Source organism: Sciurus carolinensis, chromosome 3, assembly GCF_902686445.1.
Source record: "Sciurus carolinensis chromosome 3, mSciCar1.2, whole genome shotgun sequence".
Classification (NCBI taxonomy): Eukaryota; Metazoa; Chordata; class Mammalia; order Rodentia; family Sciuridae; genus Sciurus; species Sciurus carolinensis.
Window position 1 is genome coordinate 129,965,269 of NC_062215.1, and position 27,860 is coordinate 129,993,128.

Below are 27,860 nucleotides of genomic sequence, written 5' to 3' on the forward strand. Positions count from 1 at the left end.
AGTACTGTTATTAACTATAGTTACTGTGTTATACATTAGGTCTCTTGAATTTATGCCTCCTAACTGAAATTTTGTATCTTTTGACCAGAATGTTCGCCCAAACCCTGGTGACCACTATTCTACTCTCTACTTCTCTTAGTTCAACAAACAGAATATTTCACATGTAAGCGAGACCATGGGTATTTGTCTTTAGACACCTGGATTATTTAACTTAGGATAACATCCTCCACGTTCATCTGTGTTATCACAAATGAAAGGATTTCCTTCTTTTTAAAGGCTGATTAATATTATGCATACACATCCCATTTTTGTTATCTGTTCATCTGCTGATAGACACTTACATTGACTCCATATCCTGGCTATTGTGAATAACACTACAATGAACGTGGGAGTGCAGATATCTCTTTGCCATACTGACTTTGTCTTGTCTGGAGATAGTCCCAGGAGTAGGATCACTGGATCATATAATTATATTTTTAATTTTTTGCAGAACCACCATACGGCTTTCCATTATGGTTATGCTAATCTATATTCCCACCAGCACTGTGCAAGAGTTCCCTTTTCTCCACATCCTTGCCAACAACTATCTTTTGTTTGCTTGATAATATCTGTTCTAACAGGTGTAATAGCTCATGCTTTGATTTTACATTTCTTTGATGACTAGTGATGCTAAGCATTTTTTCATGTACATGTTGACCATTTGCATGGTCCTTTGTGCATTTGTTAATCAGGTTATTTGTGGGCTTTTTGTTTTGTTTAGTTGGGGGGGTTGTTTATTGGAGTGGGTTGTTTTTGCCATTGAGTTCCTTGTATCTTTGGATAACCCTATTTAAAATGTATGGTTTGCAAATATTTTCCCCCTTTCCATAGGTTGTCTTTTTACTTTGTTGATTTTTTTCTTTGTTGTGCAAATCTATTTAGTTTGATGTAATCCCGTGTCTATTTTTGCTTTCATTGCTGGTACTTTGAAGTTCATTTCCAAAACCCATTGCCCAGACCAATGGCATGGAGCTTTTCCCCTATGCTTTCTTCTGAAGAGTAGTTTTATAGTTTCAAGTCTTACATTTAAGTCTTTAATCCATTTTGCCCTAGTCTTTCTGGAATGATAGACTTTTTCATAAATTATTTAAGACAACTATTTAGAAAAAAGATTATTTCCTTATGTCATGCAAAACAAATCCCAAATGGACGAGAGATCTAAACTTGATCATAAGAGCTCTAAAAGAAAACAGGTGAACCTCTCCATGAGTTAGGTAAAAAGAAAGGCTTTCTACTCTGACTCAAAACCCAGAGGCAATAAAGAAGGAGTGTAAATTAGCTACTTAAAACCTTTCAAATAAAAACTGTGCATGGAAAAATCACTGAGACAAAAATATATCACATGTATCATAGAAAAGGGCTAACTTCACTAAAGTATAATGAATTTGTAAAATCTGAGGGACCAAAAACACAAAAATATTATAGAAAATGGCCACATGTCATAAAGACAATTCATAAAAGATATTTTAATATGGCCCTTAGACACATGAAAAGATGTTCAACTTTACCTGCAACTTTAGTGCCGATTAAAATCAAGTGACACACCATTTCTCACCTATCACATTAGAAAAAGTGTAAAGTATAAAAGTAAAATCTGTTAGTGAGACTGTGAATAAAGGCACTTTATAAACCTGAAAAATACATGAATCCATGAAAGAGAATTTGTCAATATCTAATAGAACTACACATGCATTTAACCTTTAACCCTGAAAGTCACTTCCAGAACAGTACAGAAATTTGAAATATCAATATAAACTCATGGTTTCTAATAGCTATTTCCTAATTCTATCTGCTACAAGAACACAGAAGTTATGACATTCTAAGAAAATGAGCACACCTCACTCACAAATTTTGATTTCCCAATACCATTCCCCACCAAAAGAAACTCCTTAGGGTAACAATGGATTCCAGGGCTGGGGCAGGGAAGGTAGGAGATAAGTCTGTGTGCTAGATTTCTGTTACTGAAACAAAACACCTGAGATAATCAACTTTTAAAGAGGTTTTATTTTGACTCATGATTTTGGAGGTTTTGGGTTATGACCAATTGGCCTTGTTGCTTTGGGTCTATAGTAGCATAGTATATCATGTCAGTGCTGAGCATTGAACATAGGAACTTGCACATGCTCAGGAAGTACAATAAGTTACATTTCCAGACCCCCCAAAACAAATATTTTATCTATTTTACATGTATATTACACATACATATAAAATTATTCACCAATTAATCTCATGGCCAGGTTGAAAGAAAAGAGAGTATGAGATCATGGTCCCATAATTCTCTTTGAGGGCATCCCCATAAGGACTTAAAACCTCCCACTAGGCCTTACCTCTGAAATTTCCAGCATCTTCCAATGGCCTTCTGTGGACCAAGGTCTTACTTGTCTCATAGACTTTTGGGAGACATTCCAGACCCAAAATATAGCATTCCATCCAGTTTCTAAGAATCATGTCCATCTCACTACGCAAAATATGCCCATCCCCAACAGTCCAAAAATCTTAACTGTCCAAGTGAAGACTAAAAGTCTTAGTCCAAAGAGTCCTCTGAGACTTACAACAAATTTAGTAATCAAATATCAAAATGAAAGCCACAAACTTTCAAAAAATCATGATGCCATGAACATTTTATTCCATAGAGGTGAAACAGGAAGTAATGAGGGATCAGACCAAAGATTGAAATCCATCAGGAGAAACATTAAATCCTTAGTCTCCAGGTCTGGCACTTGGGGCACACTGTGGCAGGGTGTGGGCTTCCACGGTCTTGTGCAGCCCAACCCCTACTACTTTGCCCTCCAGGACTCTCTCTCCATCAGGTTTTACCTCTATCTGCTTTTTTACTCTGGGAAGCTATTCCAGATGCAAACTTTAGCAGTCTGAAGAAATATTCCCAAATTACTGGAAACAGGTTGAAAGAATATAGGAGCCAGCTAAGGCAGCTTTACACTTCTCAAAATTTCCATTACACCTCTATTTGCAACTTCCATTGGAGACATTTGACATTTCTGGCAGCTCCAACTTCTTGGGGTCTCCACCACAGCTTCATTCTCACAACTCCATGCATCACCATTGTCAGGGTCCACTCAAAGGATTCTGACCCTGTCGCACATGGCCCAGCCTCCTAGGTTTTCCTCTGAAATCCTGGTGGAAGCCTCTTGCATTCTGTGAGTCTGCAAATCAGCACCATAAACAGGGTCGAGGTCTGCTCTCAGTACAGAGCCATACCTGGGCCCATTTGAACCCTGACTGTGGTGGCCTCTTGTTGTATTGCTGGCTTAAGCAGTCCTGGGCAAGAAGGGCTCACTTCTCAAAAGATTCTGCCTGAAAGGTCTCTGAGTCTCTGATGGCTGTAGTCTTTATGATTCCTGATTCTAAAGATTCTTCCTCACCATCATATAGTCACAGCAACAATTCTACCCTCAGTACCAATTTTCTGTCAGATTTTTGTTACTGAAACAAAATAGTGGAGATAATCACCTTATAAGTTAGAGGAATTTATTCCAGCACAGTTTTGGAGGTTTCAGTCCATGATCAACTGACTCTGTTGCTTTGCCTATGTTGGGGGTACAGTCCATCATGGCAGAAATGTGCCCATTCATTTCACGGCCCAATGCAAAAAGAAGGGAGCAAGAGATCATGATCCCATATTTCCCTGAGGGAATGCCCCCAATGACCTAAAAGCTCCCACTAGGCCCCACCTCTTAAAGTTTTCAACACCTTCCCATAGCACCAAGCTGGGAACCAAATCTCTAACACATGGAATCTGGGGAACTATTCCAGATGCAAACTTTAGCTGTCTGAAGAAATATTCCTAAAGTACTAGAAATAGGTGGAAAGAAGGTAGGAGCCAGCTAAGGCAGCTTTACATGCTTCTCAAAATTTCCTTTACACCTAACAAGGAAAAACTAACTCATCTTATATTAAAGGAAAACTCCTTATCTTCCTTCCTAAAACTACTCTTTTTAGTTCCAGATATTCACATCTACCAATTCAAGATATCAGAGCCATCTTTGTGGTCTCTCTCTTTCCAGTCAGTTGATTTCATGATATTAACTGAATTAGCATCCAGGAAGGCATTGAGGAACAAGGGAACACAGCTTAGCATTAGATACTGCAAAGAACCCTGGAACCTGACCACATAAACAGGCTTTGTCCATCTATCCTCTCTTCATTGGGAAAAAGCTGCAGTGTGTAACTATTAAAAACAAAATTAACATTTTCAAAATGCATGATTTTCCACTTAAGAGGCTTTTTTTTTAACAAAATGAAGATTTTTTCCCCCTTTAATGATAAAGAAAATATGGTTGATTTGAAAAATCACTATTATAACAGTGCTTCAATGTGTAGTCATTGCAAATACCCAACTACCTACCTGGGACAACAACAAATATATTCATAGAAGAGTGTAATAAAATTCCTGAAGTCACACGCAATATCTACATAAACACTGCACAATTCTATTACCATTAATGGTAGTCTAATGAATGCCAGGGGGCTTAATAATTTGTTGTTTAATATGAAATATGTATTTCCTACTTACACACACTGGGAGAATGCTGTTTTATTACTTTTTACTTCATTTATTTGCAATAAAAAAGTGAGGATCCATTATACTCTCACGCAAGGATTGATTCAACTTTGAATCTCTATTGATGTATCGTGTTTGTATTTTGTTTAGGAAACCCTGAGACACACAAAGCCAGATCACTGGTCATAAACCTGTTTTTATATGTGCTTTTAAAATTCTTTTAGGTTAATGAAGGAATGTCTGTCATCTCTTCCATAATGCCCTGTGACATTCCTGCAAGGTATTTGAGAAATCTTAACAGGGACAGTCATGATGAGAAATTTGTTCAAGTACTAAGAAATGCATTATGTTACTGATTGCTCTGCCTGTTGCCTGCTCCAAGGGCCTGGAGTTCTAAATCATAATGTTGGGAAAAGGACACGAGAGGAATATTCTTCAAACAGGATGAGGTGGATGCTTTCTGACAAGAGCATGAAGTCTTCTTTTCAGGGTAGAATCTAAACAGCACCGCAAATGTGACAGAACTATTGTAGAGTATACCACTGACCTGATAGGAATGACACATTGGTTAAGGTTTCATGCTCTGGAATTTTATGTATATATGGATTTGCACCAAGTTCCTATATCACCTACTAGCTGTTAAACCTTAGATTAACAATTTTAAAACTATTTTAAGTCTTTAGTTTTTTAAAAAATATTTTAGTTTTCTTACGTACAATTATTTCACTATTTCCAGTCTTGCATTATTTCAATTCCTCAAACTCTACAAAACTCATAAAATAAGTAATTTTGTCTCCATTTTTGTATGAGAACATATTTGTAATTCTTGATGCTATTATGAGGATTTAATGAGATAATTCATAAAAGTTGCTTACAGAAGTGTCTAGCACATAGTAAACGCTTAATAAGTGTCAGTCATTATCATTAGGACTTAAATTTTTAAAATGATGACTTCTCTAATATTCGGTAAAGGAAGAAATGTTAACTAATTTATTTAACAGCATGAAAACTTAATTCAACCCTCTACTGGAAACATTTAGAGAATCTTCATTTAGCACTTTGAATATAATCACATAACAAGATCTGAGAACGTCTACCTAAATTATTTTTGTATAACTGCACTTCTTTGAAGAAATATAGTCAAAAGGACCTCTTCCTAGAAAAAAGATTTGAAAATAACATATTTGAGAAAGAATGCACTCCTTCACTTCTATTCTCAAGATATTCCATTAATAACTAAAGCAGGAATAATTTTTTGTATAACATACCAATCATTCTTTTCAATAAAATTATAATCAATTACATTAAAAATATAGCACTTCATCAGATTAAAAATGCTAGAGACTGGTGAGAAGCCCTTGGGAAAACTGCCCAGTGTCACTAATCTCAAATCCCAAGTATAGAATATGTAGCTTCTAAAGCAGGGTTAGACCCCATGTCCATTAATAGATGAATGCATTAAGAAAATGTGGTGTATATACATACAATAGAGTTTCCATGGGTCATAAAGAATAAAATTATGGCCAGGAGCAGTGGTGCACACTTGTAATCCCAGTGGCTCAGGAGGCTGAGGCAGGAGAATCATGAGTTCAAAGCCAGCCTCAGCAAAAGTGAGGTGCTAAGCAACTCAGTGAGACTCTGTCTCTAAATAAAATACAAAATAGGGCTGCGGATGCGGCTCAGTGGTCAAGTACCCTTGAGTTCAATCCCTGGTACACACCACCACAAAAAAAAAAAAAAAAAAAAAAAAAAGAATGTGTAGCTTCTAGAAGACTAATGCAAGTTTGCTACTGGCTAAAAGGTTAGTGACTGTGGGTTAGAGCTGATGCTGATGCTAGGAAAAATAAAAGGAAATGCTTGCCAAGCTCTCAGTCTCTAACAGGTTCTTCTGAAGCAGCCAAATAAGGAAACTCTTGGGAAGTAAGTGACAATCTTACAGGGCTCTGTCAGCAATGGGTACTGGTTAACCTTGAAGAACAAATAAAAAGTTCTATAACCTACCTGCAAGTGTCTTTGGTGACTGGCATGCAGCTTTCTACGTGTTTGTTAAATCAAATGTGTTGGCTCAAACGATCAATATGCATGGCTCAAGGCCCTGCAACTTCACGCTTACTGAGGGGTCTTCTAAAGGAAGTAAGGACTGGTGCCCTTCCAGACCTATTAGTTAGAACCTCTCAGAACTGTCAGAAATGGCAAAGTCCTGAGCGGGAGGAATTTTTAATAAAAGAAATTCACATGTATGTCACAGTAAAAGAAAAAAACTATTTTCAATAGTACCCTATTTTATATTTTCAACTTCTCTTTTTGTTTGATCATTTTTTTAAAGTGTACTTATTTCAGATTCTCTGCTTTTCCTATTATGTGAAGTTCTCAGGGAGCTAATGCTACTATTTGCTGTGTCTGCAGATTCTCCACTTGGTGAATTTCTCACATTGCTAATTGTTGAAATGGAAATGGGTCAAAATGTCAAACTAGCATGCTCTAAGTTCACAGAGAAAGAGAACTTTTTTCCCTATTCCTTTATTAAGCAAATTTCACATGATAACTATGTTTCCATATTTTTCTACTTTAGATAAGTATATATTATACTACAAATTTTATGATATTAGAAGTTGAAGTAAGGAGATTTCTTTCAATATTTTGATAACCACCAGAAAGTTGAGTGGTGAAAGTAGTGATTCAGAGTTTATTAGAAACCAGTTTAATGTCACTATTTTCCTCTGTCCAATTCAGAAAGCAATGGAAAATTCAAAGGAAAAAAACACATAACTGAATAAAATTTTAAAATTCAATTTCAGTAGTGGTTTGAGAAAAATACAGGTTTCTTATTTGCAAATCAGTTTATAAGCAATATCATAAAATTATAGAAAAATCACATTTAAACGTATATTTGATAAGTAACTTATTGAAAAGAATAAAATTATGTGCACATTCTCTGTTGGTTTCAATGATGGGGTTGCCAAAAGTGTGCATTCGGGTAGTTAGAAGACTTGGAGGTCTCCACATGACTGCTGGTAAACAAAAAGGCCTAACAGGTTATAATATGCCAACAGGTTATCATTCTTAGGATGACTTCATCTGAGACTTTCAAGTGCTCTAGTTTTGGGGAGGTGTATTCAAATAAAGTCACCCTCAAAACCACTAAACAGAAAATACTAATCAACTAGCTCAAGAGTGAGTGGTAGGTACAGAGACCACACTGCAAAAGCAAGTCCTGGGAGGTCAGGTGAGTGTCATACTTCACAGACCCCTGTCTTGAGCCACCACAGGAGGTGGACATCACACGAACCTGGTTGGATAATACCTCAAAAGGTATTGGACTTGATATTAACATAAAAATGAGGAAACATTTACTGTTTCCACATTAATAAACATATACATATACTTATAGTAAAAATGTATTTAAAAGTGAAATGTGTCATTTAAATGTCCAATTCAGCTGGTAAGAAACTGGAGTTATAAATTTATTTTTCAAAGCTTCAGAAGAAAAGCTAATTATAGTTCATACATAACATCCTTGCAGTAAATAACTTGTCCCTAAGGAGACAAGCCCTGCCAATTCAAATAATGCACAACCAAATGTCTGAAGCTACCTTCTTTTGACATATAACAACTGCTCATTTAAAAGTAATCATTATGATATTGATTTTCAGTTTATTTTTCCTTGTAAGCACCTCACTTGGCAGCATATCTAAGTCAGATGTCACCTTAGTCCATTGTACTGTGAAGAAAAATTCTTCCTTGTTCATTTAATCGATGATACAACTTTGACAACCGAAAAACATATTTTACTATAATTTTCTTATATGCTACAACATAAGTAGTAAACAAAATTGATGTTTTAAGAAACCCTGATCTTTGCTCTCAAGGAGAGAGCATCCTATGAAGTCTTACATCATGGAACAGATTTAATCTAATGACAAGTTAGAGAAACCTCTTCAGAAAGAAAAACAAGTAACTTTCCCATTTCCTTTATGGTTTATATCTCAAAGCTGATTGGGTTTATTAACATAGAAGAGTAGGTTACATGACAAGGACAAAAAAGAATTAAATACATCTGGCTCATTTATATTCTACTTCATGAAATTAGCATTTAGAAATGAAACTGAAAAATATGACATCAGAAATAACTCACCCAAATGTGTATTAAAAATGCTTTGTTAATTGTCTCTGGGTAACTATTAAATTTTAGTTATAAATTAGAAAAACCTAAACAAAACTCGTATTTTTTATGTACCTATATACTTTATTGCTCAATTCTCTCTTGGCCACCAGGAACCAGCATAGCAGTCTTGTAATATCGCTCTTGCCTAAAGAAGTCAGCACATTGGATTGCAAATATTTCAACCGATTAGGACTCTTCCATACCCTATAGTGAATTCATTCTAAAACAGCTATTTTCTCAGCTGTGGTTTTTTAAAAAAAATTGTTTTTAGATATTCATGACATGTATTATGATATATTATACATAATTTCCCATTCTTGTGGTTGTTCATGATATGGCATTACAATGGTCATGTATTCATATATGAACATAGGAAAGTTATGTCTGACTCATTCTACTGTCTTTCCTATTCTCATCCCCTTTTCCCTTCCCTTCATTTCCCTTTATCTAATCCAATGAATTTCTATTCTCCCTCTCCCTCTTGTCATGTGTTAGCATTCACATACCAAAGGATCCACCCATTTACTGGCAAAAGTCATTCTTTTCTATGACTGAGTAATATTCTATTGTGTATATAAATCACATTTTCTTTATCCATTTATGTGTTGAAAGGCATCTAGGTTGGTTCAGAGCTTAGCTATTGTGAATTGTGCTGCTGTACACATTGATGTGGCGGCATCACTGTAGTACATTGGTTTTAACTCCTTTGGATATATTTCGAGGAGTGGGATAACTGGGTCATATGGTGGTTCCATTCCAAGTTTTCTGAGGAATCTCCATACTGCTTTCCAGAGTGGTTGCACCAGTTTTTAGTCCCATCATTAATGTATGAGTTTACCTTTTTCCTCACATCCTTGCCAACACTGCTACTTGTATTCTTGATAATTGTCATTCTGATAGGAATGCAATAAAATTTCAGTGTAGTTTTAATTTGCATTTCTCTAATTGCTAGAGATGTTGAACATTTTTTCATTTTTGATCATTTGTATTTCTTCTTTTGTGAAGTGCCTGTTCAGTTACTTTGCCCATTTATTGATTGCTTTTTTTTTTTTTTTTTTTTTTTTTTGGTGTAAGGTTTTTGAATTCTTTATATGTCCTAGAGATTGATGCTTTATGTGAGGTGCATGTGGCAAAGATTTTCTCCAAATCCGTAGACACTCTCTTTATATTATTGATTGTTTCTTTTGCTATGACAAAGCTTTTTAGTTTGATACAACCCCATTTATTCTTGATTTTACTTCTTTCACTTTAGGACTCTTATTGAGGAAGTCAGTTTCTAAGTGGACATGGAGAGTTGGGCCTACTTTTTCTTCTACTAGGTGCAGGATCTTTGGTCTAATCCCTGGGTCCTTGATCCATTTTGAAAAACTCAATAGTCTTATGCTAAAAGGGTTCTTCAATTTTGTTTTTACCTTTTTTTTTTTCATTTTTTCTTCTATGATTTTTCTTCTATATTTTAATATGTAAGTATGCCCCCAAGATTTTGTATTTAATAGTCTGCTTTTTGAAAAAGTTCTGTACTACTTGCTTCTAAAGTTTTAATCTATTTTCATCAACTCTTCTTCTCCATAAATTTCTTTCAAAGTTCCCAGAGGCTCATCATCTCCAATTGCACCATGTAGTACATTCCAATGGGCCAAAAATAGAATATTTTCTCTTGAATCAACTGTGTTTTACAATAAACTGCATCTGCTTATTCTCCAAGTCACTTGAGCAAATGGTTTTAGAGTTTCACTTTCCTTTTGCCATTGTTTTGTTTTGCTTCCCTCTTCTTTCGACTTCTGCCGAGTTCTGAGGACCCCAAATATCTCCTTCGGGGTACTGAGTGCGTTATTCCCATATGGGTTGGCTGCTAGAAAGCTTCTGAATATCCATTAACATTTAAGTAATTGTTTCTAAGGAAAAGCTTGGTTCAGTGTTCAGAGGAGCTCACAAGTCACCATTTCTAGGAAACTCAAATATACAGAAACTGGCTCATACCCTTACTGGATAAAAATCAACATAGCTACTATACACTCTTGCTATATTTAAAATCTGTGCATATTTATCTTTGCATCACAGGCACAAAAAAAAAGTAGAAAGACTATGGTCGATTGCTTTTACCACAACAACTATAGAGTCTTTACTACTTTAAAAAAAAAGATTTGAATCTCTAAATCAATGATAAATTATTGTGGTCCCTGTTCATTTGTTCATATCTACATTGTGACCCTTAACACATTTTTAATTTTTTTTTATTTTTACATACTGTATTTTGATTCATTGTACACAAATAGGGTACATTTTTTCATTTCTATGGTTGTATACAATGTGGATTCATACCATTCATGTACTCATACATGTACATAGGGTAATGATGTCTGTCTCATTCCACCATTTTTCATACCCTCCCCTCATTTCCCTCTACATAATCTGAAGTTCCTCCATTCTTCTCTCATCCCCCCCTAAACCCCCATTATATATCATCATCTACTTATCAGGGAAAACATTCAGCCTTTGGTTTTTTGGGATTGGCTTATTTCACTTAGCATGATATTCTCCAATTCCATCCATTTATGTGCAAATGCCATAATAGTATTCTAGAAGGCTATTATCAAGAACACAAACACTAATAGATGTTGGTGTGGATGTGGGGGAAAAGGCACACTTTTAACACATTTTTTAATACAATGAATTGTCTAGTCTATATCCAGGGCAAAAGAGTTCTCTATAGGAGTACATCTTCAGTTTTGTATACCCAACTCTTAACACAGAGTCTAATACAAAATGTGTATTGGATGAATGAACCTCTAATGCCCACTAGTCATAAAGTTATGATGGCTTTTCTATTACTAAGAATAGAAAAATGATGCTGCACCTAATTGCGCTTGGAACAGTAGAACATGAAAGGAGCCAACTTATTTTCAGATAAAAACAGACTTCTAAGATGGCTTTATATTTATAAACCTACAATTATATTGTCACCCTTTGTCAATTAGACTTAAAATCTCAAGTGTTTCAGAATTGTTTTCTCCCCTCCTAGTGCTGCCAGTCTGTTTTCTTAAGAATTCATCACATCTTATTCATTGCTCTGATTCAAAGAGAAAATGTGCATATTTGAAAATGACTCTTAATATCCAAATTATGTTAAAATTGTAACACTAATTAGACTAAAAGACCAAACACTTGAGGTCTGAATGTCTTTCTCCATCATGTTTTTCTAATCTGAATTTTAAAAAAGGAGGTAAGATATAAAGCTGGCCGGGGGGGAAAAATTCCCTTGCTAAACAAAGATAAAAATCAAAATAAGTCAATGCAATTTTTTTAAAAACAATGTGTTGATTTCATCAGCACAACCAGTTAAAAGCAAGGTCTTTGAAACTAAATAGAATTTCCTGATATTTAACTGTGAATCACTTATTTCTTGTGGTATCAAATTCATCACCTCCCAAAGTTAAGTTAGCTCCAAACACCGATTATTAGGTGGGAAATTTTCTCAGGGGGTACGGGTGGCTAAATACTGAACAATCACCATCTGCCAAATCTGATGCACTATTATCAAATAATAGGGACAGTGGATATAAGACCAGAAGATAATACACATGGAGACCCAACTCCATGCAAAGCAGAGCCAGAGAAAACCAGGTAAAGGTAAGCAATAGTCCTATTTCAGACTAAGGAGTCAGGGCTTCCTCTACTAATGGAATGAGGTTTGATTCAATGGTATTTGACTCTCAGATGACAGGCACTTTAATGAACACCTAGAGGGAATCTGAACATGAAAGAAATAGTAAGAAAAATTGAGAATAAAACCTTAAAATGGAAGTACCAGTATAATATAATGATTGGCAGAGAACTTTGGCACTCTGGTCATTCCCTTGTGCATGATGAAGTTTACTCAGAACTGCTTTTGAGGGGAGCAGAGATGAGAAGTTGATTCCTCCTATAAGGACTATGTGTCCCCTTGAATATAGAGATGGGACAGTCATCTATTCAGACACTCTTAGTTTTCATTTTCATTAGAAGATTTCAACCCTGTGTTGTTTGCTTGCATTGGTTGACTCTAAAAGTCAATCTACTTGCTTTTAATCAGCAAATTACTCCAGGACCATGCCAGAGTATATGACCTTAAATATTTTAGTGTCTCCAACTCTTATCAAAATCAAAAGTACAAGAAGTAATATCCCCAAACGATGTGGCCTAGATAATAAGTTGTTTAGTCATCTCCGTAATTTGTCTAGATTTTAACATTAAGTTAAACCAAAACATCATTAAGCTGACTATCTGGACAGTGTATTTGGGGGCTGTTTTGTTTGTTTAATGGCAAGACACACTCCTCCTATAAAATTGCTTTTACTGAATTGAACTTTGTTGTGGTATCCTCTTCTACTTGCTTTTGGCTTTATTGGTGAGATATATTAAAGAAGTTGCATGCCAGCTTTTTATAAGCCCCCTGGGAGATTTCTCAGGATTTCAGTGCAAGGAAGAGTTTGATGCTTCTTTTACAGAACATGCAAGTCCAATGAATACCTAGTCGTGTTAATAAATGTAATTGAAATGATTAATATTTCATTGTTAACTTTTCCTCTTTTGAATTTGAAATAACAGTGTAAAAGTCCCACTGTTAAAGTGGAATGCTTTTAGTTAATTACACAGATTTTTGTCCGTTTTCAGAAATGAACTCAACTGTGGCCTCTGTGGGTTCCTGCCCTCTTGAAAGAATTGGGTCCCTTTGAAGGTTCTGAAGGGGCTAATGAGGAAGGAAGGAGCTTCTTAGAAGCAGGATCTCCCAGTTTTAATACAGTCATGTCAGCTTACTGGTATCCTCTATGTGCATAACCTTAGCAGTGGTCTGCCAGTGACCAGCATGGGTCTTCATGATGTTGATCACTGATGTTAGACCTGAAAATTTCTGACATCTCTGTGTGCATGCTCTTTATCTGGCACCCATCTTTCTTCTGAGTCATCCAAGCCCAAACTAAACCATCAACAATACCAGCTGCCACTGCCTGGTCAATCTGGCAAAAAGGGAGAAGTGGGTTAAAAGGAAAATAAACAAGATTTGCAAACCTATGAGGATTAAAAAAAAAAAAAAAAAAAACCAAAAAACAAATAAACCCTAATAATCAGATTACATTTTAACTAGATAACTTTAGAAATTCAAATTGCATTGTGTTTATTATTTTATTTAGTGTACAAAATGCAAAAATGCCATTTAGAAATGTTAGATACAGAGTCCATATATGAAATATATTCTAATAAATATCTTCTTAGATGTTCATCTTCAGAAAAATGTATCCTAAGATAGACAACCTTCCATTGGCATAGTATCAAGTAAGTCCCCTTAGAGATTATCTTCAAAATATCATTTTCAAATGCCCAGGGTAGTTTCTATGCCCAGTATAGGAACTATGCTGTCGATGTGTGCCTAGAAGAAAATAAATTCTAAAATAAACTCAAAGATGTGAACATAAAATTATGCTTCTAAAAGTAACTTGTAAGTGGACTAAATTATTTTAAAAAATTGTTATTTCAGATTATAGAAACTTCTTTGTAAATGTGGTCATTCAAGGGCTAATTCCTAGCTCATCCCATGGGGCCAGCATTAATTTGATGCCAAAGACAAAGAGACTAAAAAACAACTACACATCAATATCCTTTATGAACTTGATGCAAAAAGCCTTAACAAAAGTTGAGCAAAACAAATACGGCAGCACATGAAAAAGCTTGTTCAGCATGACCAATGGATATGTTCCTAGAATGCAAGGAAGGTTAAATACGTGAAAAATCAGTGTAATATTCTTATATCAACAGAATAAAGGGTGAAATATGATGATCTCAACTGATGTAGAAATAGCACTTGACAAAATTCAGTGCCCTCTCATGATAAAATACTCAACAAACTACGAAGAGAAAGATGCCACCAACAGAATCAAGTGTTGTTTGTACCCATAAATGTAACGTGTATATTGATAATCTACATCAAGGAGACAATGTTTATTAAAAACTCCCAGGAGTACTTACCTGCCAAAATTTTCTTGAACTGTCTAAACCATATGTCACAGTGGTCTTCACTTAAATTAATAAGATCAAGGGTGGAATTCTTTAATTTGTTTTGTTCCTTCTTCAAGCAGATGAAAAGTGTGATGCCTAACAAAGTACCACTTCTAGGCTGCTTAGCAGAGCAACGCCGCTTCAGCTTCACAGAGAATACGTCTTTGAGCTCAACAGATTCTTCTTTATATCGCAAATCAAATTTGGAATCACCTGAAAAGAAATTAATTCTCCTCAATAAAAAACCATTACATCCATATCTTAAATGTATGCACAATAGTTAAGACCCAGAAAATCTTTATCATTTTCCATGGTGGGACTTTCTCTTTACATCTGTCCCTGTATGAGATGGGAAGGGAAGAAAAGAAAAATGGATCTATTTTCCCAAAATGAAGGGGAAGAAATAGAATCAGTGGAGAGCATTCCTGCCACACTAGGCACACAATATTCAGAATCTGAGAATATTTAATGTATGAAGAATTCTGAGAACTTAGAGTCACATAGTAATAATAAATTAGTATCATTCAAGGGGCTCTTTTGAACTAATTGTGACAAAGTAATGCAAAACCCAGAACTCACAGAAGTAAGTTATGCCAGCTTGTTGAAGGCAACCTTAAAGAAAAGGAAATGTACACCCCTGGTAAAGTCACCTATGTATGAAAAGGAAGTAGGGGAACCCTGGTGGTATCCCCTAGTTGAGGGGGAATTGGGGACCCAAAAAGGTCAAGGTGACAAGGATTCACAAGGCAAATTACCAGAAAGGAAAAGGCTTCACAGAGCACTTGAGATCTGCAGAGGTGCCCTTGAGTCTTCAGCAAGTATTGGTCAATGTGTGAGGTGAGGGAAAGAACTATTCACAGGATTAGCAGAACAGTGTTCAGATCTAGAGTTCCAACTAGCCAAAGTGGAAAACCACCAAAAGTCATGGGAGATTGGGGAGAATATTTAGAAGAGTATTGTCCTGTCAGTGAGTTGACCAAAGCTGCCACCTAATAAGCCTAAAAAATAAGCTGCAGAAGCATTGCTCTGCTTACATGTAACTTACAAAGCACAAGAATATTCATAGAATGTAAAAATGCCCTGCAAGGTTCACAATATCTTTCATCCAACTCCACATAACTAGGTATGAAAACTCTGCGTGTCCCATAATAGAAAAAGTAGTGAATAAAAGCAGATTAAAAAAAAAAAAAACAGATAAAACAGTAAAAAGCAGAGGCTTTGTCTCAGCCTCTTCAGCCCTTCAAGTATGTAGTCCTCAGACTGGAGTGAGAACTTTGAGGCATTTCAAGATATTCATCGTCTTCATTTTCTGTAAGTTTTTAACCTTTTTTCAACCAATCTGTAAATCATAGCCTGATTGATCACAAAGCACAGGTACCACTATAAAAGAAAGTAAGAGAAAACCCTTCACTCAATGATTATGTAGTAGGATGGGAGGAACCCAAAGTCCATTTTTCAAGCCTGTCATTCTTTAGAAAGTTCAGGTTTCAGATCAGGCTACAGTCCACTTCCATCCTTTGGTGACCTAAGACCTTAAAGTATCAATTCAGCAGGTTCTTCTTTGTATAGCAAAACATTTCATAATCTCAGGAAACAATCTTCATTATTACTGTAATCACTTTAACCAATGGAGGGCACATATTTGTGCCAAGATCTCTTTATACCTTTATGAATCCAATGAGTCACCTCAACATCCCTTTTCTATAAATGCTAATCAATTAACCTATATTGTAAAATTAACTTTTCTCTAGTACAGTTCTCAAGCTATCAATCTTAGAAGCCCTTTCTACTCAAAGATCGGAGCGTCCCAGATAACTTGTTTGTGTAGGTTTATAAGTACCGGTATTTGTTATGGTAGAAATTGAAATTGAGATTTTTTTTTTAAAGAACAAGAATTTAATGTATATACTCCTACAGGGCAAGGATGTCAGACATATCCCAGTCTGTGCAGAATCCACTGTATCCTTGGGAGAGAATGAGTGACTACTGCAAATACATTCTTAGTGATCTGATGAAAACAGCTTTGACTTTACTAATTCCTGAAACACACTCTGAAAACATTGCTTTAGCTATTTTAGATTGTTTGTTCCCCTTTGATCATATTATGAACTTAAATTCTTTTTCAGTCAATGTTCTCATTAAAATTTTTGTTTTCCTCTTAATATCACCAACTGACCAGTGTAAGTCCCTCCAGTAAGGCTCCTTTGTAACCTATCTTTTAAAATAGCCTCTTATAACACTATAGGGTTTCAAGTTCATCTGAGTTTTGCCAAGAGTCCTACTTTTAAGGAAGAATATATTAGAAAATCTGGCTAGAGTGGTATTATATATGAGGAAACCACAGTAAATCAGTAATATTGCTATGGTTTGGATGTGAGGTATTCCCAAAAGCTCACATGTGAGACAGTGCAAGAACATTCAGAGGTGAATTGATTGGGTTTTGGGAGCCTCAACACAATCAGTAATTAACTGAGTGGTAACTGAAGGCAAGTAAGTTGTGGCTAGAGAAGGTGGATCATTGGGATATGCCTTTCAGGTGTATATTTTGTATCTGGAAGTGGAGTCTTTCTCTCTCTCTCCCTCCCTCCCTCCCTCCCTCCTTCCTTCCTGATCATCATGTGAGCTGCTTCCCTCCACCACACTCTTTCACCAGGATGTTCTACTTCACTTCAAACCCTGAGGAATGGAGCCATCTGTCTATGGACTAAGACTTCTGAAACTGAGCCCACACATTTTTCCTTCTTAAAATTGTTCTCAGGTTTTTAGTCACAGCAGGGAAAAAGCTAACCAAAACAAATGTATTTGTACCTCATACACTTATTACCATTTATTTGCTCCTGTCGAACAGGTAGGCCTGTGGCCTTCCTTATAGTACACTTGAGAAAGTCCAGTGATTTCTTACACCCTTCCTGTACCCTCAACAATGAAGGGAGCAGGTTATCCTGGTAACTCCCCACTCTGTGGTACACGGAGAACTATGTGGTAAATAGTGTCCTGTGAAGCTCAGGAAGTCTGTCTGAGTACAGGAGTACTGCTGAGTGTCTGCTTCATGCAGCTGGGTGTGTATATAAGCTACATCATATTCCTGCCTAAAGAAACTTGATTCTGGTAACATCTGTGGGTATTCTTTCCACCAAAATTAAACAATTAGCAACGTTGAACATTCTTTCATTTGTTTTTCATTTTAGTTTCCTAAGAGTTGCCTCTACACAAGCTTTGCCCTACTTTAATTTGGTTGTCTATTTTTTATTCATTTGCAGGAGTCATTCAAATAATCTTGAAATTAATCCCTTAATATATATTATGTTGGTAATAACTTCCAGGCTAAATTTACAGCAATTTGTGTCACATATAAATTTTATCTTATGTAATGAAACATACAAGAAATAAGAGCACAGAGAATGAAAAGAAGGAAGGAAAGTGAGAACAAAAAGCAGCCATTGGGGGAAAGAAAAATTGGGGCAAAATATACTCTTTACTTTTACTTTGAAGTTCTACAGTGTATTCTGAATTCTTTCATATGCATTTGCTTCATTTTAGCTAACAATTCAATAACTATTCCAATTTAAAACCTCTTGCAAAATTGAAAATTTAAATATATTAACCAACAGCCAATATCATAGGACAGAGAAAAACAGAAGAATTTCCAGAAATCAGAATATCTAATTATGACCTTCACTATTCCCAATTATTCTAGACATTCTAACCAATACCATAAGGAAAATAAAATAAAAGATAAAAATTGGTGGTAGAGGGAGAGGGAGCTGAAACTGTAATTACATCACAATATATGTGTAAAAATCAAAAGAGTCAATTTAATCATTAGACCTAATAAAAACATTCAGTGAGGAGGCTATTACAAATGTGTCTATACCTGAGGAGACATAACGCAGATAAAGAGATACCATACCTATTAGTGTATCATACCTAGGAATAAATTAGCAAAATGATAGTAGACTTGAATGGGGGAAAAAACATTTGAAATTTACTAAGAATATAGAATTGAATAAATGGAGATGTACTAAATTCCAATATCACACATTTTATATGCCAGCAATCTCATTATTAGTAGCTATAATACAACTTCAGTCAAAATCTCAATGGTATATTCTTTGAAGTAAGAAGGAACAAGGAATCTAATCAAGTGATTTGCAAATTCTTTTGGAATAAATGTATTACATTAACTTAAAAAATGTTGTAAAAATAATGAAGGAGAGATCATGCCCTGTCAAGTATATTTTAGAAAGTTATAATAATTAAAATATCTTTAAACAGAGAAATGGATGAACCAGGAAAACATTTATATGCTTTTAAAAATTCCCTAATGTGTTAAAGGTAAAGTCTAAGCTCAGGGAGAAACAGTGAAAGATGACTTAAAACTGATTTAATTTTTGGAAGAGAAAAAATACAGCCCCATCTCATAATATGCACCAGTATTTCTAGATTAGAAATTTATATAATTATAAGAAAAAGACTTAAGCATAATAGCAAAGGCAGACATTCCCAAATCAAGATAATTAAAATAAAAATTATTCAATGTCTACAAAGTCCTAAAGACCTATAAAAAGGAGTCACAAGCAAAGGCCAAATGAACAGAAATACTTGCAACACATGACAATTATATAATCTATTTAATCAAGAAATGAAACACTTTAATGGAAAAGCACATAAAAGACCCAAGCAGGCATTTCACAAAAGAAGAAATGCAAATTGACCAGTGAACATATGAAAAAGTTCAACCTAATTAGTAATCAAAGAAATGCAAATTAAAACAACAAGATACCACTTTTTGCCTTTTAGATTGGCATGAGATCAAAAATAAGGCTCAATGATGGTACAGCTAAAGGGAAGCAATTCCAGCGCTGCTAGGAATGAAAAACAGTAACTGCTAAATAATAAGTTGGGAATATGTATCAAAAGATTTCAAAATGTTAATTGTAGCAACATTTATAATAGCTGAAATATTTAAAGAAACATTCATGTTCTTCAATAGGAAGATGGTTGAAGAAATCAGTCATCTGTAAGTGAATTGAGCAAGTGTGAACTCTGCTAGTCTGGAAAGAGTCATGCTAAGAGGAATGAATAAATAGAATAGAAGTTATAAAAGTAGTCTGAGGAATTTGATACCACTCTTATTAAAGAGATTTTTTAAAAGAAATCTAAACAAAATCACACAACAAATTTAACATTGGCAAACTATTAAAAGAGAAATGTAGCTTTTGAACAATGTAGCTCAGTAACAGAATTTTGCCTATCATGTACCAGACCCTGGGTTCAAATCTCAGTGGAAAGGGTTGGGGAAGGGAGGGTGTGGAGAGAAGGGAATATTAAGTTAGATTTCTTATAAACCTCTATAATTTTCTTTTGAGAGAGAGAAAGATGCCATAGGGAATGTGAGGTTAGATTTTTCTTATAAACCTCTATAATTTTTTCTTCCAATAATTAACATTACATACTTCAATGTAGAAAAAAAAATACTTTAAAATATGCATGGTTTTCTCCAGCAATTTACTTCCAGGAATTTACCAAAAGGAAATAAATACACAATTAGTTAAAAGAAAGCTTTCCTGAGCATTATTTGGGCAAAATTTGGAAACAACCTAAACATGCCATAAGTACTGGTTCTACAAAATATATTTATATAATGGAATACTACAGAACAATTGAAATGTATTACTTGTAGAAAAGTATCCAAGTAGCATAATACATTTCCATTACCGTTTTCTATATATTAAATACAAAGCATGAGTAATATATTTCATATGCATATAAATATTAATATGCATGAGAGAACTTGGAAAATAATGAAATTGTGGTCAATTTTGCTTTAAAATTTATTTCTGCAATGCAGATAGTTGTGATTAATTGTGAGTGCTCATCCTAAAATGGTTTCTGATCATTGTGTTTAAATCTAGAAAGTCTCATTCCCTAAGAGGGGTAGCTAATATTTAATGAGCACATGCTATTAGCCAGACAATACCCTAAGTACTTTACATGCATCATCTTCTTTAATCCTTACAACAATCCTATTAAGTATTTGCTTTTTCCTGAAAGAGAAGAAACTTAAGATGGAATTTAAGTAACTGTCCAAGGTCACACATGTGATAGGGGGTAGAGCCAAGATTTGAACCTAAGCATTTTGGCTGGTCTTACAAGTTCTCTACAGTGCTGGGCTGACAATAAGAACTTCCTCTAAGGAAACACTTATTGACCCTCTCATCAGTTCCTTCTGGTTATTTGAGGCACAAGTTTATTACAATCAAATGCAGATATTTTAAGGTCATAGTTTGAATTTTGTCAAATATATACACTTATAACCATTATCTCAATGAAAATATTTTTTTCATTATTCTAGAAAGTCCCCTTAAGCCACTTTCCAGTTTCACCATTTAGATTATTAATGACTTAATTTTGCTTGTTTCTAGAACTTTGTATAAAGTGTTTATTTTGTATCTGGTTCACGTCACTCTAATATTTGGATTAATGGGAACAAAAATTATCTAAATTATTTTAAAAAGATTAATAAAAAAGAACTGTTATTAAAAACAAAACTATCATATGCCTCTCTTTCAAGAATTTATAGGTCCCACTTAGACCAATATCCAACTGTTTTAGAATGCTTTTCATTAGATTTGTTTTTTCCTGGTTTTAATGTATGATTGACAGATAAAAAATTGTGTATATATTTATGGTATACAATGTGATATTCTGGTACATTTGTACAAAGTAAAATGATTAAATCAAGCTAATAAGACTATTTATCATCTGAAGTATTTCTGTTGTTGTAGAAACATTTCAAATTTAATCTCATAGCAATTTTCAGGTATATATTAACTACAATCAACTTGTTATACAATAGACCCAGAACTCATTTTTGCTAAGTGAAGCTTATTTACCCTTTAACTAATGTCTCCCCAATACCTCTCCTTCTCCCTGACCCTGGCAATGTCATTCCAACTCTTTCTTTCTATGAGTAAGACTTTATTTAGGGTCCACTTACAAGTATAATCCTTCATTTTTTAATCTGCTCAAAATAGGTCAATCAGTCCTTAAGAAAACAACAAGGAGTTCGACATTATTACCCTGTCTGTGTATTATTGCACAAATGGTGTGACTCTGCATCGTGTACAACCAGAGAAAATGAAGTTGTGCTCCATCTGTGTACAATGAATCAAAATGCATTCTGCTGTCATGTATGACTAATTAGAACAAATAAAAAATTAAAAAAGAAAATAGCAAGGCAGCAAATGTATAAATTAACTGAGTAAAGTTGCATCAGAAACTGAAGTATATTCCTCAAGAAGGTAGGTTAGATTGTAGCACCAGAAGCATTCAGCAGTGACATTCTAAATATCCCTGTAAGGATCTGAGTGACACTTCCTCTTGGCTCAGGCTTCTATTCTCTTCTCCTGCATTTGCTCACAGATTAAAATCTGAATTTTCATATGTCAATGTGAAAAGAAGAAACCTAAGGAGAATTACAGACTAAGAAGGTTTAGTTTTTACTTGAAATGAAAATAAGTGTAATCGACTTGTGAATGAAATAGTTTTACCAGTGTCTAACAACAGACAAATGTTCTTTGGTACTCTTTCTCTCAGCTGTTATATAAATCTCTCAGGTGTGAATATCCTACATAGAAATTCTGATCTCTTATTCATTTCAGTAATAATAATCATTTACATTACATCAACAAATCTATCAATTTCTATTCACAGGATTCACTTGATTTTTTAATATAATTACTGCCTAATGTTAAGATGCATGTAACATTACTTTTAATGAAAATTTTTCTCACTCAGGATAGTTTACAGAGACAAAACTTGTTAGAATTATGTGAACTTGAACTAAAAATGATTTTATTTAAAGGTCTGGACCTACATATTGTTTAATCAGCCATCAGACTGGGAGGAGGTTTGCTGTGCTTATGTCTTTGTTTTTGAAGTTCCTAAGCTATGAGCAGTGGACCAGTTGGCTCTGTGGAGCAGCAGAACAACTGGTTTCCTAGACTTGAAAGAGTTAAGGCAGAAGGTTCCTCTGGTTTCTTGGTGGAAGTTGCTGGCTAACTTCTGCAAAGGGTGAAGGTTTGGGAGAACATCTAACAGGATAGACAAAAATTTTAAGGAGGCCATGACTTCTCCTCAACCCCCACTCCAAAACACTTATTCTTTGGACATTCCTAAAATACATAAATATTTAGGACAAAATGATTAAAAGGGAGAGGGAGATACCTTAAGAGAAGTCGTTGTTTGGGATCTGTGAAAATTGGCCACTTATCTCTTCCCTTTTTCAGTATTACTTTGAGAATGAGTCAGACTCATTTTGTGCTCCAGATGAATTTAAAACCCACCATTTATAAATAAAACTACTTCTAAACACTGAAAAAAAAAAAAAGTTAGGTCTTCTATTTTTGCTTAAATTTCCTTGCACAGGATAACTGCTGTCTCATGCCAGCCAACTCTGCTGTACTATCAGTTTCTGCCACAAGCAAATACTCTCATAATTGTATGCCTAAGCTACATTTCTATGTATGACTTCACACACAGAGACTGCAGATTAAAAGCCAAGTTCAAAACACACTCCTACCACTTATTTGAAGGCATACATTCTAAATATCACTTCACTTTTATCTTAATGCTAAAACCCACCTTTATTGGTAAGAAATATGGAGTTTTATTCATTAACATTTGATAATATTTGATAAGTAAATTAAAATATGGAAATCTATAGACAACTTTTTGCAGGTTTTGAAAATTAAATCCTTACCAATGATATATAACTTTGCTTGGTGGCATGTGGTGTATTATTTGAAATCTATTGGTTCATTAGTATCATATTGGTTATTGCTAGCTGTTTCAGAACATTAACTGTCCTCTCACATTACTTACAGAGATACTGGGGACCATCTGTTCTTGCAAGGGATTTAAGTATACGTCTATTGGATATCATGCTATTTATTTAATTCGGTACCCACTTCCTATTGTTGTATTTTCTTGGGGGGAAAAGTCAATTTAATTACAGGGAATAAAGATAACCTCTTCTGGCAGGTTACCCTGTCACCATGAGAGGAAAGCAGGACCTGCTTAAAGTAGGTTACAGTGGATAACAAGAAAAGCAAAACCAACAACACTTAAGAATATTTAGCAAAGGTTTAACAAAAATAGAACAGTGAATGGCACTTTTAAAAATATTACTGTAAGCCTAGGGCTTGTCTAAATCAATCTTGGCACATCTGTCTGATGCAGACCGTAAACAGGATTAGAGCTGGATTTATCTGCTTGGTGCTAATTGTGCTCACAGTTTCTGCACATGTCCACTTTTTAAAATACTGCCTGAAAAACAGGACTGCCTGATAGATGGCTCCCACAACATCGTGTATACACACACTTATGGTATATTAGATGGTTAAGCAATGTGATGTCTAACAATTTTTTTTGGCTCTTCAGAATTACTTATCTAATCCCCTAATTAAAAATACAAAATTCTGTTTGAATACACCACATACTGAGATAAATCTGTGAATCAAGGGACCAATAAATTTGAATACACTTTAATTGTAAGAAGAAAACACAATTTAATTGTTAATAATCAGGTTAAACTAGGGTTTAAACAAATAGGACTGCTTCTGTAATGTACTGAAAATCCATCACAATGTATTACTATTCTCAAGAATTATGACATGACATTTGTTAGCAGAGAAGCTTAAGTTCCTAACTACATACACATTTCAAGAATGACAATGAGTATATACCATTCCTATCTAGTAAAAAAAAAAAAATAATAAGGAACATTCATATTTTTAGAGAAAAAGAAATTGCCAATCCAATACCCAAATGTTGTATTTTACCAGATCAGATTAAAATTAATGTTGACATTCTATCTGTAATTTTTGTATTTATTTCTGTCAGGTATAAACTGTTCAGATATTCCTCTTAAGAATCCAAGTACTTGAGGATTTGCAGGTATTTCTGTATGATGTCCAAAATGATCTAATGAAATTGTCAAGAAAATGTAAATATTATTCTTTGGGTTTTGAAATATATAGAATGACAAATATTCAGAACATTTAATGCCTACGTTGTAAGAACTACTATTAGTAATTTAAAATTATATAATGTTTAGTTGTAAAATATCACATAAAATTAATATTTTGAAAAGAACAGTATAAGTGAAAATTGAAGCTACCTGACTTCCAATCACAACCAACCTTGTGTTCCTTGTGTTCTAAAGCTTTTTTCTTGATAGATATGTTCCAAGTAATTCTGAGATAAATTTTTTTTCTAAATATCTACCAATACAAAGTGGTATGTCTAGGCCTACAGTGCCAATTTTATACAGACCAATATTTGGAAAACTGACAAATCATTTTGCTTAACACAAACCAAACCTCCCCTATCAGTAGTTCTCAATGTGTAGTCTCACAGGGTACACAAGGGCAAGACAATTTCTAGGACACTGAAGATGGTGTTTGTCTTTTCCACCATGTTGACATTTGTACCGATGGTGCAAAAGTCATAGTGGGTAAAACCAATAAGGTCACTAGTATCAAAGTTTACTAATAATCACTGCATTTATTTCCTCAACTCAGTTTTTTTAAACTTACTTGTCCTTGATGAAGCACTAACACCCTTTGTCGTTTTTAAAAATCTCTACCTTTGCCTGCATTTCTTTTTAACATTATTGGAGGATACATAGAAAGCATCTCCACCGTAAGTGGAAGTGGTAGCTCTTTCCAGGATAAGCACGGGGACCATCTAAATTTGCAGCTACCTACCTGTTTTTCATGAAACGCTGTTTTACTTAGAATATCAACCAATAAGACTATGATATTCAGACATTAATAATTGGCAAATATTTTCTAGAAAATAAACAAAATGAGTCAAAGAAACTAGGACTGCTATCAATGAGAAAAATACAAGATTGAGCAAAATTAGAATTTTGTAAAGTTCGTGAATGTCACAAAAAGCTCCACAGCTTCCCTGTCTTAGGGAATTTTTCAGTAAGATTGGTAGTGATATTATTTAAAATTATGTACAATGAAATATGTCAACATTTTGAAGCTGTGGACAATTCAGTAAATCAGATTTTCCAAATGGCCAATGTAGGATGTTATAAGATAATGCATGGGTTAAATATTCAAAGTGCACGACAGATCAATTTTCTAATAGTAAACTATAAAATCATTGAAATATTTTCAGATTTTGCATTATATGTCTACAGCCTTTAAAATATTAGTACTTGATTTGACTGTGATTTATCTGTTCATAATAGGGAATCTCTCTCCTACCTGTTTAGCTATGACCCTTTGTAAGAGAATAACTTCTGAAACTTAAAAAATAATAATAATAAAATAAAAAACCTGCCACTTAAAAAAAAAGTAGTACCTGACGAGTACCACTACAAAACCAAAAGAAAAATCATGTATAACTTAAACTTATGTAATTTTTATTTAAAACCTGAAGAAAAAAGAACAGTAGACATGCTTATGCAAAACAAAAAGAAATTACCAACAAATTTTGCTGTAGTAAAAGGAAAATATCAACAATTATATAAAAACCTTATTTATTTAAAGACATTTCCTTTTCCAACTATATATCTTTGTGAAACTAGATTTTTCCTTATATGCTTCAACCAAAACAATATATTCACAAAAGACTGAATGCAGAAACAATTAAAGAGGTTGGCTCTTCAAGAGATTTTCAGAAATAGAAAATAGTGAGATGAGTGGCACTTGCTTTCTTTTATAGATAATTTTGAAAAACAGTTATTTTAAATAAAAATATTATTTATATTAACATGCAATTGACTTTTTATTTTTGCTTTTTGCATGCTATTATTGCACCCAGAACCTTGTGCATGCTAGACAAGAGCTCTACCACTGAGCCACATCCTAACCCTTTATCATTTTTAAATGACTTTAATTTCTAACATAATAAATATCAATTTATATAACTTATATAAAATCTCTTGATATTTTTCAATAATTTAAGAGTTCAAACAGGTCCCAAGACCCAAAAGTGTGAAAGTTCCTAGTATATAATGTTGTAAAGAAAGGCATAACCTTAAGAAAGTACAGCCAAAAGATGGCATGAGTTTATCTTTTGTCACTTTTGATCAATAACTGTAATATTTTATTTATTATTTTGGACTAGCGATGCAGCAAATCCCTATTATATCTGAAATATAATGAAATAGAAGATCAAAATATTTCATATTCTATAGCATGATTTTTTCATTCAGTGTGATTAGCTCTCTCATTTTTACTTCAGGAAAGATACTGTGTTATTTCTGTTGAAACCACTTATTATTTAGCTATTATAAGCTTACATGTTTGTCTATGTCTGCTCTTTCATATATCCAAGTCTTTTGTAAAAACACTTCTAAATGGAAGGGTGGAAGGCTCTGAGAATGGTACCAACAGAAAACATGACCTTGAAGGATCCATCCTAATCTTAAAATGTAGTCATTTGATATTTTCAAATAAGTATATCAGTTTGTACAGGCAGCTCATGCGTATCACACCAGATGAACATTATAGATTTGTGAGCATCAGAAGAATGGTAACTGGTCTTCCTTTCACCAAGTTTCTCAACAATTCACTTTAACAATGGAGTTATCATTATCTTCACCTCTCACCTCTGTATCCCAGCACCTAGCTCAATGTTCCAAACACAGGATAGACTTCCAACAAAAGTTTGAGAGTAAACAGTTAATATCAGATGATATTTTAATCACACTATGTGTACTTTCAGCTCTGAACCTTTGCTCCTCCGTTACCTGGCAAATGAAAGGCCTTCTTGACTCCAGTTTTTTTAAACATTAACCAAATATCAAACCATATTAAGCCATTCTTCCAAGAAACATCCTTCATTTATGAGTCCCTTCAAATCTACTGTCCAGTATTACTTAGTTGACTCAATAGTCACAAATAGAAGTTACCAACTCACCAGCAAGTTAGGGCACACAAATCTTTGAAAGGCATACACATAACACACTACACACTCCCCACACTAATTAGTTGTGGTTAAAAGTGGTGGTAGAGGTGTTAGAGACTAGTTGTTTAAGGTAAAACAAAAAGTTTAACATATTTGAGCTCCTACTAC

General features: G+C 34.3%; 1 protein-coding gene across 2 annotated transcripts in view; it reads right to left on the minus strand.

Annotated features, from left to right (window-relative positions):
• Nucleotides 1–27,860, minus strand: part of Cerkl (ceramide kinase like) — a 134,516-nt gene that overhangs the window by 71,904 nt on the left and 34,752 nt on the right. For both annotated transcript variants that reach the window (XM_047544795.1, XM_047544794.1), the window contains exon 2: nt 14,730–14,972. In XM_047544795.1, the coding sequence (XP_047400751.1) occupies nt 14,730–14,972 (243 nt within the window). The remainder of the gene's footprint in view (nt 1–14,729; nt 14,973–27,860) is intronic.